At 32.0% G+C, this 15,590-nt stretch overlaps 2 protein-coding genes across 6 annotated transcripts; one reads left to right on the forward strand and one right to left on the reverse strand.

The window, feature by feature from the left end:
• Nucleotides 1-53: 53 nt before the first annotated feature.
• Nucleotides 54-7,869, reverse strand: LOC106099599 (transcription factor Dp-1). 5 transcript variants are annotated; one of them, XM_013278183.1, is made up of 11 exons: nucleotides 7,776-7,869; nucleotides 7,011-7,138; nucleotides 5,407-5,458; nucleotides 4,749-4,843; nucleotides 4,410-4,588; nucleotides 3,855-4,023; nucleotides 3,122-3,334; nucleotides 2,593-2,741; nucleotides 2,081-2,163; nucleotides 1,722-1,805; nucleotides 54-1,388 (listed from the first exon to the last, which is right to left on the reverse strand). In XM_013278183.1, the coding sequence occupies exons 2-11, from the start codon at nucleotides 7,125-7,127 to the stop codon at nucleotides 1,222-1,224; spliced, it is 1,308 nt and encodes a 435-aa protein (XP_013133637.1). In that variant the 5' UTR covers nucleotides 7,128-7,138; nucleotides 7,776-7,869; the 3' UTR covers nucleotides 54-1,221. The 5 variants fall into 5 exon arrangements, with proteins under 5 accessions (XP_013133637.1, XP_013133638.1, XP_013133636.1 ...); XM_013278184.1 differs by having other exon boundaries at nucleotides 7,733-7,830; XM_013278182.1 differs by lacking the exon at nucleotides 7,776-7,869 and adding an exon at nucleotides 7,642-7,769.
• Nucleotides 7,870-8,280: 411 nt separating this feature from the next.
• LOC106099601 (EGF domain-specific O-linked N-acetylglucosamine transferase) lies at nucleotides 8,281-12,318 on the forward strand. The gene is made up of 8 exons (XM_013278185.1): nucleotides 8,281-8,759; nucleotides 8,834-8,924; nucleotides 9,005-9,105; nucleotides 9,563-9,739; nucleotides 9,904-10,178; nucleotides 10,444-10,778; nucleotides 11,277-11,379; nucleotides 11,664-12,318. Exons 1-8 carry the CDS (start codon nucleotides 8,441-8,443, stop codon nucleotides 11,829-11,831), a joined length of 1,569 nt encoding a protein of 522 aa, XP_013133639.1. The 5' UTR covers nucleotides 8,281-8,440; the 3' UTR covers nucleotides 11,832-12,318.
• The last annotated feature ends 3,272 nt before the right edge of the window (nucleotides 12,319-15,590 follow it).

Here is a 15,590-nt window from a genome sequence, read left to right on the forward strand (position 1 = left end):
GTTCCAGACTTTGAAGACTTGTTCGATGATGATGATTTGAAGTAAAAGAACAATTCGGCTTAATTTTTTATTTATAATCTTAAATTTAATTTTTAATTTAGGAAAAATAAAGTTCTTTCCATATTGAAACATTTATTTTCTCTTTTAAAACAATTCCAAATCAGTGTTATAAATAATATTTACTAAAAATGGACAATAAAATATTGTTGACATTGCATTTACCATTTGCTATGCTTTCAATAAGCATTTCATGTCATCTAAAATTAGACACATACTAACTAGACAGTGGTCTGCTACTTCTTTTTACACAAGTAATGAAATAACATCACCTCTACCAACATTCACATAAACTGTCAATTTACAATGCATTTGAGATCCACTTAAATTGTACAGTATCAAAAAAGAACAAAACTTAAATGAATACATATATATATAATTCAGAAAATAAAACAAGATTATGTAGAGCAACTTATTTAACAATACCGATTCAATAACAATAATTCTAAGCTTATGAATTGTGTCATTACATAATGACGAATTGGAAAACAAGATACATAAAAGATTTAATCCTTATAGTCAAATTCAATTGAAATGAGAAACCATTTATTCTCCATGGATTTATTTTGGAAAATTTAAGTTAGTAAACTGATGATACAAAAATCCAAATTAGTTAGAGAAGTTAGATAATTTTGTTATAATTTCTCATTTGAACTAAATTTGACTACACAATTAAATTGAGTGTGTAAAAAGCAAAAATAAAAGATAAAAGGAATCAATTGGTGTGCGCTTTGCATGAAACATGGTGAGTAATGACACAGGTCACACTCTGATCAAGTATGAGAGGGTGGCCAATGCTGGCTGATAGACCAGGTGTCACATGACCAATGTGAGCCAATGTACCAGGTGTCACATAACAAATGTTAGCCAATGGACCAGGTGCCACATGACCAATGTTATCCAATGGACCAGGCGTCACATGACCAGTGTTAGTCAATAGACCGAGTGCCACATGGCCGATAATGGCCTATTGACATAGTGCCAAGGCAAATGCTGTGACGCAAAATGCATAGTTATAGAAGATATACAGTTGTCACTGCTCTTCATACCATGCATTCCTCCGCTTCGACACAGAGGCCACATATGCATTTTAAAACACACCGTGGCATATAAATTTTTATTTTAAAAACTACATAGTTAGCGCAGCTGCGCGTGCGCACTCTGCTACACGTCCACGTCGCTGCTGTCGCCGCTGTACTCGTTACCTTCTTCCTCATCTTCCTCCTGCTCCTCTTTCACCACCACCCCATATTCATCATCTTCATTTTCATCATCAACCTCATCCTCATCTAATAAACTACTTAGATTGCAGTTTCCATCTCTGCCCATTTCTGAAATAATAACAATAGTTACAGCCTGACCAGGAATATACAAGCAGAACTAATTTCTTCGCATACGAAAGTCATGTAAAAATTATTCAGATTGAAGCATCACCAAGGTTCTGTTTCTGTGTTAGTCTAAGACTGTTTGATTACTAAAAATAAAACTAAAATTATTTTTCTTGTGGACCACTACCAAAATTTTACTTATTTTGGTTACTCATTAATCTTATTTCCTACCATTACATTCCCACTGGGTCTTCTAGGCCTAATCTTTTCTTTTCAGTAGTTAATGATAAAGTACATACAGTATGAATATCAATGTAATATCTGGACAGTACTTACGTTCAACATAAACTTCCAATGATTTTGGTACCATATTTTTTACTTTTCTTAACTCTTCTTCTGAACATTCTCCTTTGTCTAATCCTGAAATAATGGCTTAGTGTTTTTATATTTTTAAACACTGCATACAAAGTTATATAATATACCTATACTAATAAATATAATTGTATTTTTGTATGCAATGAATAAACTCAACTAAAAAAACTCCAAGTCGGATTTCAAAAGGCTACATCATTACTGAATAACATAGGTCTTCTTATTTACTAGAATATTTAATTCTCCGTGGATGAAGTCACCGAAATAAGCCAGTCTTTATATTTTACTTTAAATATTTAATTTGTTCATCATTGAAGACTTACCATAGAGAAGACCCATTCTTTTTAAAATATCTATATCATCATGTATCTGGAACCTCTTGTTGAAGTTAAACATGTACTCTGTCCTGAAAATGAACATTTACATTAATAACTTGCATTAAACATGCCATTGTTTGAGTTCCCATAACTCCATAGCCATTTATTACACAATTAAATACAGAAATACATAGTTATTAGCTTTTTTTATATATACTGCACAGAGAATAAGGCTTAAATTCAAATTGCTCCCAATATACTCGGGGGATAATTAAGGTAAGCATTGTTACATTGTTTACACTATGAACTCATATACAGATAATCTGTTAATTATTATATTATACTAATAATTATAAAGCAAGAGTATAGTGTATGGATATTTGTTAGAGTTTGTAGCCTAAACAGCTGAACGGATTTTAATGAAATTTGGTGGGCTACTCGCTTTTGCTTTTTTAATTCCACGCAGACGGAGTCGCGGGCGAAAACTAGTGAATTATAAAAATAAAATTTGAACTTACTTGTCATTTGATATACTACAATCTATCAAAGCTTTGTCACTTGTATTTACAACTATAAAAGGTAAATGGATGGCTGATGATGGTGAAGGCTTGACTCCCTTCTTTTCTGTTTCTTTATTCCTTTCTATTAGGCTTTTAAATGATATATGCTGAAATTAATTATAAATGATTAAACAATTATAAATAATTTGAAGAAACTCAGGACTTCAGTGCCATTTAGTAAATAAATACTTCTATTGTAACTTTAAATATAAACAGTTAACAAGGTTTTGTTGAAACATAGTCTTAAATAAATATAACACCTTTTTGTAGTTTTAATTCACTTGACTTTCAGCCAACAATCCAATTAGAATATTGAAGTATGATTAAATTCTAATAACTATTCAATAGTAATTAAAATGGTCCAGATCACAGAAGGGATCCAAAGAGGATGTACTATAGCAAGAAATTAAGTGCTGCTTAATTGCAAGCGGTAAAACTTTGAAAGTGGTCTATGGCTATATTTAATGTTTTTGATAGTTTTATTTACCTGTAATATAAGCTCTTGTAATTGTTGAGTTTTTCTCTGTATCTGTTCTAGCTTGGTCTGCTTCTCCTTCTCTAGCGCGGCGCACTCCTGCGCAGAGTTTGTAGGCAGCCCCAGCCATCGGATCTCCTTCTTCTCTTTTGATATTATATTCATTGCCATTAACACGTTTAACGCGTCATATACTCTTCTACGAATATTCTTCTGATCATATTGCTGGAATAATATAAAGATTTGATATACTTTATGACTGTAGGATAAGTGTACAACACCAGACTAGGTATAATAAAAGTATTTTATTTGGAAGTAAAATGTGATTGAACAAATATTTTTTCCTTACTATCACCTATAAAAAAACTATTTAAACACCAAAAGAATTATATCAGTTACTTCAAGGTTGCATCCATAATGGATATTAATAAATCAATAATATGTATAGTTTTATATAAATGGGTGTTTTGTTCACTTTTAGTATAAAATTAGTGCAATATATAGGACTCAGTTATCTTATTAACATTATAAATGTAAGAGTTTAGATCGATAGATGTTTGGTAGAGTTTGTAGCCTAAACTGCAGAATGATTCACAATGAAATTTGGCATAAATGTAGTGAATATTCTGAAATACATTGGCTATTTACTATTGCTTTTTTGTACCCCAGGAACAGAGTGTGGACGAAAGCTGGTGTTATAATAAAGCCCACTTTAAAACTACATATTTTATGTTTGTTAAGTAACCTGTGAATCAGCAGAGCTGTGCATCCCGGCCGTGAACTCCAATACTAGTTCGTCCGCAACTTCGTTGTACGAAGTGAATCCTTTATTCCTCACTTTCTCACATACTTTCATAGAAAAATGTCGCAACCCTTTACCCACTTTATCTGCATGCTTACGTCTTTTTGTTGTGCTGTGAAACATACAATACATTATATTAATTTCAGTGGAGATTGATACTACAAATCTCAGAACAATACACTGCATGTCTAAAAACAATCAGTACATTGTTTAATACATAAAAAACTGTTGCCCATGACTTCGTCCATGCAATATTAAGATAAAAAGTAGCCTATAAAATGCCCTTCTATGTCAGCTACCCTTCAGTGAAAGACCGGTAGAAATCAGTCCAGCCATTTCGGACATTACCCAGAATAAAAGTGGCTAAATTTTTTATATATGATTTCCGTTATCAGCAACGCAAAAACATCATCTTCCTGAAATCTGGATTTTTTCTTTTGATGTTAAACACTCCAATTTTGTTATGTATAGAGTTAATAGAGTAAATCTAAAACTTACTACTCTGCGGGGGGATCATTATCCGAATCATGTCTTCTCCTTGAAGCATGAGACATCGGAGATGACAAATTAGATTTTCTATTTGATTTGACTGGAGATTGAGGTTTTGGTAAGATTGGAACTAATTTTGGCGCTGTCTTTACAGCTTGTGGTTCTAATATTTGATCTATATATTGTTCCTGTAAATTAGAAAGATTATTGTTAACATACTTATACTAAAACTATGTTCAAACATAGCAAAAACATTTGTAATATTCAATTTACTTTTTTTTATGTTTAACCAGGTTATTCTATGTAAAAAATAGACCTCTACACAATGTCTTAAAAGGTGTTACATACCTGAGAATCCACTTCTACTTCTACCTCTAGGGGTTCTGTTTTGGGCACAATTCTTTGTAAATTTGTCAATGTTTCAACAGGAACTGGCACCAATTCTGAAAATATGGTGTAGTCTCAGATTTTGGAATCGGGTGGCTTATTATATCATATATTAAAAGTATTTTTTGTTGCTTAATTTTTATAAACAAATAAGGTTTTATTATACTTTTGCAAGAAGTAATGAGATATGGAAAGATTACCATTACATTATGAAGAATGTTTAGGACATGTATTAAAAGTCTGATTGGTATCAAAGTACATTTTTGCTATATAAATGAATGCAGAGAATTATTTATCTACTTTATTTATAAAGTAGTAATAAATCACACAGGGGTACACCAGACAACAGCAGTGGTAGGCCTAGGAAGAGATGAATGGATAGTATGAAAGCTGGCATGTTTAAGGGAGTGACAACTGAGATGATGGTAGAAAGATTAACAGGAGGTCCAAATCTTGGGGCATTAACCCTACTGGAGAAGGATAAGGATAGAAAGGTGATAAGTGTTATTAAGGTAAATGGTCAAAAATTGAATATGTCATCAACAATAATGAATACCAATCAGTTTTATCAGTAAAATTAGGACAATAGATATCCCTGGGATACTAAAACAGTACTTACTTGATGCACTCTTTATCCCAGACGTAACTTTAACAGGGCAAAAAACAGGTTTCTGAAATGACAAAAAAATAGTTATCTATGAAAAGACTAAGAAGAGATCTATTTGATTGTCCAATCTATTATGTATTGTTAAATTATTACTGTTACAAATTAAGCAAAAGGATCATTTATCGATTAGCTATAAAACCTTATTTTCGAGATAGAATAATCATTTTCAATAAAAATCATTAAAAAATCATTCCTAAATATGGTGTATCATAAAAGATTATCTAGTGATACACTAGAGGTAGAGGACTACTTTACCCCAAATTTTATCAGACTTATTTTATCACTGTATTATTGTTTCAAAATAGGTTAACCTTATTATAAGGAACTTTTTAAAAACTACTCAGACCGCAATTCATTTTCTATTTTTTTCTATACACTTCCTATCTAGCATCTAATAGCTTGTTTCACACACAGTCATTGTTAAAGTATTTTCTGGATGAATGCTAGATCTATACAATACATCATTTATAAAGCTTTCCATCCTATTTAACAGGTAATCGTCTGCTCCAGTCTTTTTCAGTCCATTGCTAGACACCATCATTCTCCTGTAATGCTTGTAGCAGAATTATACAAATTAAATTGCTTAAAAACAGTATCTGGCATTTGGCTATATAAATGTAATCATATAGTGTCCATTAGAAGGAATATAGTATGATCTATCTATACTATATCAATCATGTCACACATACTAAATCACACACATCAGTTATGATTTATTATTCTGCTATATCTTCAAGTGACAAAATTGTAATAAATATTTTTGGTTTTTACAACTAAGCATTCCTTTCTAGTAGCCCAAATAAGTTCAACATAGTTAAAAAGCATTGGTCTATAAATTATTTTATTGTATATTTAAATTTAATCTGATATACCAATAATCTGCTGAATATGCTTAACATCTCTTACTTGGTTTGGAAAAATAGAAATGATGTCAAGAACATATTATTTTCCTATGTGATAAGCTCTTACTGTATTAGATTTTTAGGATTCATCATAATGTTGAGCTATAATATGCAACTACATTTTTATGTATACAAATTTGGTATTTGTTACTAAATATAACGCTCAATTATCCAACAAGTAACAAAAGTAAACCACATTGTGTAATAAATTTACATAGTTTAGAATGTTTTAGACTCAAATCCTATTGGAATTCAATGTAACAATCACCAAGTTTTACCGTGTGAATTTTAAAACCACAATCTTTTTCACATCATAAATAGTCTATTCATCAGCAACATATATCTGAAACTTTGCTTTATAATACTTTGGTATATTCTTCATACATTTATCACTCTTTTAAAAACCTAAAGACTACAGGCAGTGAGACAAATTGGAGTTTCCTGGAAGTTTGTAACTTCTCAAAATGATTTTGCATCAGATCTCTGATGATTGTGTTGAATGTAAGAGGTCTAGACCTTTTTTTGTATCGGGGGGGGGAAAGAGGTGTAGAGCTTATAAAATATTGCTGAAATATTGTAACCATAAGATCCAACAATTTTACACACACTCTAGTTTATAGACAACAAATAAAACTTCAATTAAAAGTAACTAACCTGAGTATTTATTTTCCCTTCAGCAACAGTTGGAAGTTTGTAAATTTTCACAGGATTTGCTTTAACTTTGATTGGTATAGGAGTTGAATTATTTGAATTTTGTACTACTTTCACCATTTGCGGTTGTCCTAAAATTGACATAAAACTTTTAGTGTGATTTTTATTAATAAAAAGGGCTACAATGTTACATTTATATTGTAATCAAACCTAACAAACATAACATAAACAAACAGGGGACGTGTACTTTGAAGCTTTGCCCACATAACGCCCCATAAAATAATGACGCCTAATTTACATACAGGACAAAATTGGTTAGACACAGGACTAAACACCAATTTGTGATTAAATTATACGAAATAAAAAGCTAAATCCACGAAATCTAACGTCACTACTTACTAACCATTGGCGTCATGTATAAGGAATTTTACTATGCTAGGTTTCTGGGACATTTTCTTCGTAATCTTCCCAAGGGATATCCATTTACGTATCTCACATAAGCAATTCAAAGAAACTTATTTAACGATAATAAACTATCTCAATTCAACTTGCTTGGTCAAAATGGCGACAACATATTTAGGATATGTTTGAAGGTCAGAAATTGCAATGATGTACGTTCTATAAAATAAACCACCTAATTTTTATAGCTTCATGTACCCTCTGACAATGAAATATCACTAAAATTATTCGGAGATAATAATTAAAGTCAAATAATAAACAAGTACTTCAAGAAAGTCAACGATGACCGCCGCCGGTCTTAAAATTTACCAGCTGATTGGATGACGCCTGTTCACGTGTATATCCAAAACCAGAAACCCCCGCCGGAATTTATTTCCGGAAAAGGCGCGAAACTATAGATGAATACAGTGACATCTGTCGTAAAAAGAATGCTAATTTAATCTATGATTTTCACCATAGATAACAACGTTTTTTATTTCATTCGGTTCAATTTCAATGGTAAAAAGCAGTAAAAAGGTTGAATAATGTTCTAAAAATTAGCCTATTAAAATTTCTTAATAATATTAAACGATTAAGCTATTTAAAATCCATTTTTGTGTTTTTTAAGGTGTTTACATATGTTTGTAAAATGAAAAATATTCACAGTACCGATGCATACAAATATGTAGAGCAATTTAAAGTAGTGTAAAATGCTAGGTTTAATTCAAATAAGATTTTGTTATTCTAGTTAAAAACGTAGACGTTAGTGTTGCTAATATTTATTTATTTTGACACTGACATTGACACTGAACACATATGTTGAACAAAATATTTTAAGTTTTGTAGGAGGGAAGGAGGAAGTGTATTATTATCCTAAAGTAAAACTTGAACTTGTGTTTTGAATTTATTTCTAATTTTGTTTTTGGATAAATTGATATAATCTTCATGTGATTTATTTTTGTGATATAATTTACCTTAAATTTTTAGACGTGAAGATGTATTTAACTTTTTATTTAGTACTTTTTTCTATATTAATTAATATTGTTTACCTAATACAACTTAAGGATATTAATGTACCACCTGAACATATGGGATACATATTTAATTTATTTCCTGGCATAGCTGAAAGTTGTAAAGTTAACAGTAATTGCGATTATAAAAGATTTATTGGACACAAATCTTGTTGGGGTTATGAACCTGGATGCAACAAGAATGTCTCTTACCATGTAAGGCCTCGTTGCCCTGGCGATCACAGAGGATGGGTAAGGACAAAAGGGGCCCAGTATGATACATTTTATACACAAGCAGATTTTGGTAATATTTCTCTTAAAAAAAATATGGATGACGTTTTTTAATTAGTTCTTCAATTTTATATTTGAAACTTACAGGTTATGTTAAAGATCAAATAGAAGAATTACAAGTGATGTGTGAAGCATCTTATCTCCATGATAGTTCACTAGAATGTTCAAAATATTTAAGGTATGTATGGACTAATTCAATTAAATGCAATCCATATACTGTAAAAGAAATTTTTACAATCATCAAATAATGTTTTTCAGGTTCTGTAGAGGCAGAAATTTAATGCTCAATTTTACCGGTTTGGTTGGCCGTGGTGATAATTTACGTTATAAAATGGATATTCTATCTGAGGGACAAATTGGTGAGTTATGAAGTAGCCAATATCTCAGAGTGTTTGAACATTGTATGAGTAGCTGCTCAGTACAGTTTTTAGTGTAGCCGGATGTAGAGAGATGGAGAGGCAGTGCACAGCGATGAGACTTTAAGCCACTAAGATATATTTTAGTAAAAGACATAAAGTTATACTTGTTATGCTTTGAGCATCCATGTCTTTTAGAGGAATTTTGTTATATAGTTATTGTTACTTTAAAAATACTAGCTGTTGCCATGTGTAGTTAAAAAAAAATAATACGAAATATAACCTATGTTAATCACAGATAAAATACCTTTCTAATGTTGGAAGAATATTAAAATTGGCCTAGCAGGTTTTGTTTGAATCAAATACGTACATAAATCCAAAAATAGATATCTTTCTTTTTTATAATATCAGTATAGATTAGTTTAGTTGAAATAATGTTTTTTTGTTTAATAAATTTCAGGTGGTTATTGCAATTATTATGAAGAAAGGCTCAAAACTGAAGCAGAACATATGAGTGCTTTACAATCATGGGCTCCGGAAATGGTGAACTTTGTAAAGACTCCATATAGACCAATATTTGATGAAAAATGTGATATTGTTATCGAGAAACCAACATATATAATGAAGTTGGATGCTAGTAAGTGCACCCTATATTAATAAAAATAGATAAAGTTTTAGTATGCTTGCAAGAATATTTATGCATGTTGCATGTTCCATGTTGTGTTGACATATTTGTATATCTGTGAATGTTAAAAAATGTAACAACACTATAAATGTAAGGTATGTTTGTCGTAATTTCAGCTGTGAACATGTACCATCACTTCTGTGACTTCTTCAATCTTTACGCATCACTCCACGTCAATTCCACACACCCGTCCACTTTCACGAAAGACAACCAAATTCTTATTTGGGAGACTTTTACCTATGATTCCGCTTTCAAAGATGCATTTAAAGCATTCACATCAAATGAGATCTGGGACTTGAAAAAATTTAGAGGAAAAATAGCATGCTTTAGAAATGTTGTCTTTCCCCTTTTGCCTAGAATGATATTTGGCTTATATTATAACACACCCTTGGTAAGTACTACATTTTTATCTATACTAATGTTAAAGAGGAAAGATTTGTATTTTTGTATGTAACAAACTTAAAAACTACTGGATCTATATCAAATACTGTTTACACTCAACAAAGCTGCAGTACCACTGATTAACTTACATTGATTACATTTGTTATTACATTTTTAATTATTCCGCGATGAAGTTGCGAGCAAAAGCCAGTGTTTTGTAAATCAAATTATTTTTTAGTACCTATTATGAATACACATAATTTTATTTGTTTCAGATTTATGGTTGTGAACGAAGCGGTTTGTTCCATGCATTTTCAAAACATCTTTTACATTCATTAGCAATCAAGCAAGAAATCCGAAGCAATGACAAAATAAGGGTGACATTATTATCTCGAGGAACAACATATAGAGGCATCTTAAATGAGAAGGACATAGTTGAAGCGTTACTCAAAGTGAAAGGTTACCATGTGCAGCATGTAGTGTATGACAGAACAGTTCCATTCAAAGAACAGTTGGAGATAACGCATAATACGGATGTGTTCATCGGAATGCATGGTGCGGGATTAACACATCTTCTCTTCTTACCCGACTGGGCTGCTGTGTTTGAAGTGTAAGCAATATTTTTTTTAAATTAATATCATACTTCATACTAATATTATAAATGTAAAAGTTTAGTTGGATGCATGGATGTTTGTTAGAGATTGTAGCCTAAACTGCTGAACGGATTTCAATGAAGTTTGGCATGATGTTGAGGATAGTCTGGAAGAACATATAAGCTACTTGGTTTTGTTTTTTTTTATACCACGAGGACGGAGTTGCGGACGAAAGCTAGTACAACATAAATAACACTACAATTTTACGCATCGAAATTTCAAAGTAAAGAAAATGATGGATATAACCATTTTTTTATTAACTTAGTAAAAACATGGTCTTCAAATGTGATAAAAGGGTAAATAAATCGTTTTGGGGTTGCAAAAAAATATATTTTTTTTTATGTGTTTAAAAAAAATGTTTTTTTTATTTGAAATACTGTTAGGAGATTTTTCCTTGGTCTGTTCATATTCTCTGTATTTATTAATAATTCACCAGTTTTATTTTATTATTCCAGATACAACTGCGAGGATCCAAACTGTTACTCAGATCTAGCCAGACTTCGTGGTTTGAAATACGTCACTTGGGAGAAAAAGGACAAACTTATCCAACAAGACAAGGTATGGATGTAATACATTACTATTTTGAGGATGACTATTAAGCTTTTAGTTTACGAACGAAGCGAATGGAACACATATGTGTTGGTTGTAATAAATTCACGTCCCCTTTATATACCTTCCTTATAAAAAAGGTGTGGGAATGGGAACAGTATTAAAAATTAGGCATCTCGGATGCATACATCAGACAAAACATAGAGTAACTTCCACTTGACGTGTATCTTCGTGAGCAATAAATATAGCGGACTCTATACTGCTAAAAATTACTTTTTTTTAAATATTTTCAGGGCTACGGTCCGGGTGGTGCGTCTCATGCTAAATTTACTAATTATTCCTTCGATGTGGGCGAGTTTCTGCGGCTAGTGGAGGTTTGCGCGGCGCATGTACGATCGCGGAAGGATTTTAAGAATTTTCTCCAAGCATCTACAAAGAAATCACGACATGAAGAATTATAGATTGGTAAACAATTGTACAATTTCCGACCTCAAACGCAATATACTTTCTAGGTTAAGTTTAAATGCGTGATATTTTCATACGATCATTTATGTTTCGTGCCTAAATACTCAAATAGATCTTTTTAGCATAATAAAACGATAGCATTTCTCCAGTGCCATTGTGTAGTTTTTAAACAAAATTATATGATCATTTCATTTAAACAATTTTAAGACCACTAAAAATAATTAAAAGACATAAAAAATGTTTTCTTTATTAAATTTTTAATCAAATGTTTTTTTACGCAGCCTTAAAATATACAAAACTAGTATAAGTAAAGTAATAATTTAAATTAAATACAAAATTTCGGTATTTGTTTCAAAAAGGTTTACGCCATAACGATCTTTTGGCCTGAATTAATGAAATTAATAAAAATAATATGTGATAACAAAGTGATAATTGTATAGTTTAATAAGTTTTAATAAATAAATTAGATTTTTTTCTTTCGTATTATTGCTATCATTTCAAGTTTTACCCATCATGATCATATTGAGTAAAATATGATTGAAACTTGTTTGGATGTTTGATATTTAAAAAAAATACATTTCTTATAATATGTTTAATTGTTCAAGAGCGCAGAGTAATGTTTAACGAGCATTGTATTATCGAATAAGGCGACGATCCGTTGATGTAATCAGCATTATTTATGATTTCACGAATGCACCGCTAGTTTAATTGTATCAGCGGAGAGCGTAACTACCGTAATTATAGGCCGCGATGTCCAGATAAATTGGTCGGCCATTCCCCTGCCCGCACCCGTGCCCCCTTGCCTTGCGCTCCGTGCCCCCGTGTCCCCGTGCCCCCCAGTCCCGTCTACAACTGAATTATTGATATATCCTGTTACGGTTAATCCGCACAATCTTTATGCAACCGTGCCCTTTACACACATGTTAATCACGATCTCAAGCACGCCTACTGTCCACTGACATCTTTTATATCTTAAATCAATGTTTTGATCGCATACTTTATTATGATATTGAATAATCTTTTTTTCTTCTTCAACTGCAATGATATCGTTTACAGTATTTCAAATTTAAAGAGCTGACCAAAACTATTGAGTTGATTCAATTATAGTACGCAATCTGGATACTTGGATAGTTCTTTCAATGGTCCTCGCATGTAGCTAAGCACTCAAATTAAACGAAAAATCTATTTGCTACAACGCCCTGCGTTTTTACCAAAAAGTATTGGCATTGAACGTGTTGATCCTATACTCCTCGCGTGGTATCTCATGTATATAAGATGGTGAAAATTATCTAAATGTTACAAAATGCGTTTTAAGCTTATCTCTTTTGAGTTTACCTTTTGCGTATGAAGTGACTTGCCCAATTCGGAGACAGAGATATTGAAAAATTAATGTTTATGTTTCAAGTAAAGAACATTCAACTCTCCTACTATAACCATTTTAAGAAGAAACCTGTTGATCAGTTAAAGTAGCAGGTTTTGTGCACCTTGTTAATAAATTACTAATCTGTTCGGTAGTTCCCTAAGGCGTTCCTAATAAGGCGTGTAATACCATCTTAGCTAAGTTGCGCCCTCTGAAATTGGTTGCCACGTAGATTTCCTGATTGTGGACTAACAATTTGAATTATTATACAAAACTTTGCAGTTAATTTGCGTCTAACCATTTATTTTGCTGTTCCACTGTTTATACTTTACTTATTACAACTGTTGATGGATGTTTCTATGGTTTTAATGAAATGGTTTTGGTAAAAAAATATTTTTACTTCTATTTCTTTAGTCAACATTAAACAATAACTTAAATTATAATAATTTAAATGTTTATTAATGACATGTGAAGTTAACGATAACTTAACTTTAACTGCATTAAAAAAATAATTAAAGTATATGAAGTTACATAATAAAATTAAAATTGATATTGTTCGTTGTTAAGGAAAAATGAAGGAGGCAGCCGAGATGCGGTAAATCGTAAAACAATCGCAGAAGGAGGCAATATTTACAGAGGCGGAATTAATGACCGATGCCTGCTCGGCCCCGGGCTTCGTACCTTATAACTTTTGCCTTTAAACAGATCGTATCGCTAAATAAGAATCGAACTGCTAATTGAAATAAATTCGAATATGCTTATAACTCTGTGACTGTACAAACTGAACGTTTCCAATCAGTATTTATTATTGCATAACAACACAATCATTTAATCGTGATATAAATTGTTATGAATAAGTTAAATACAAGATTTATGTGTATATGTTGTAGTTTTTTAACACAAATTTTCACATGTGCCCAAAAGGTTGCTCATACATTGCGACTCATGTAATTAAACTATTAATATTGCAGCCTTTAAGAGGCAAACCAAAATAAAATGCGACTTTCATTTAGTTTACAATACTCTGTGTTTGAAATAAACAAATAAATTCATTTATCATAGCTTTCTATAGAAGTGACAAGGGACTCACAATGTCAAGTGAATTAACGGCACCTGCAATCACGAAGTGTACGCTCTCAGTGATGGAATGGGAACAAAATGTTTCGAGTCGAGCATTTTATTCGATAATGGCCCACCGATTAAGGCACTGAATCGCCGATCAACAATGGCACAAACAAACAGAAGGTAACAGAACGAAGACAAACATTCGTGGCTCTTTCAAAAGCACAGTACAATGGTCGTCATCAATTACAGGCAATAGATCGGCCAACATCATTTGTCCGTCCGTCCGTTACTCGGCTGGGGCATTCCCACGGCACTCGGCCACTCGGGACGATCGTGTTTGTTGTCGGAATATGTCCAACGAGAAATACTTACTAATAGAAAATTGTTTCTGATTGCGTTGTTTGTTGTCTACTTTGCTCGACTTCTCCACATTTACAACAATAAAACTATTATATTTCACTTTGAACTTTATTATGTCTGTAGAATTATATGTACCTAAGGTTATGTTAAGGTTTAACTGTAGACATACCATATATCTACGTATTTTTTTCATAATGTATATTATGGATCATCATCACCAGCTCACTATATGTCTCACTAAGGGTTCGGAGCCTATCATATCTTGGAATTTCTTCGCCGATACGTGCAGATTGCATCATGATGTTTTCCTTCACCGTAAGAACGTCGGGCAAATTATGTACATATGAATTTAGAAAAATCGAAAATCATATTAGTACATGGCAGGTTTAGAACCCAAGACCTGTAGATTACAAAGTGAGTTCTTAAACCACTGAGCCATCGGCGCTCTTTTATACTATGCATCGTAGGATTTAAAGTTACTTCATTTTCTATGTTAAAAAGTATTCATGGTGCTCGACGAAGAGGATGAGTTATTTACGCACTCTTTGTGTCTATATAACATCAATCCATAACAGTATCTACATTGAAGTCAAAAAACACTTTACATTTCATATTTTAATAAAAACAGGTAATTAATAAGTACAAACAGGACAAATTGTTAGTACTTGTCTGTTTAATTTTTCATATTAAAGCGGACAATTCTTGAATTTTATCTTGGGATTTATAATTATGCAGAACGATGCGAACCGTTGATGTTGAGATTTTATCAATACCAAGAGCGGAGAGAAATTGCTCCGATCATGAGATAATCTGTACGATGCCGAAATTGATCGTGATATGGGCGCGTCCTGCAGAGGCCCACCGCTGTACACCAGTACACGCCTACTGCTGGCCGTTGTATGTTTTGACTGTCAATTTATTTTTATAACATCGCTTCAAGGAAATGTTCAAGCCGCTTATGCCACTAAGG

Source organism: Papilio polytes, unplaced genomic scaffold (genome assembly GCF_000836215.1).
Source record: "Papilio polytes unplaced genomic scaffold, Ppol_1.0 DF824102.1, whole genome shotgun sequence".
NCBI lineage: Eukaryota > Metazoa > Arthropoda > Insecta > Lepidoptera > Papilionidae > Papilio > Papilio polytes.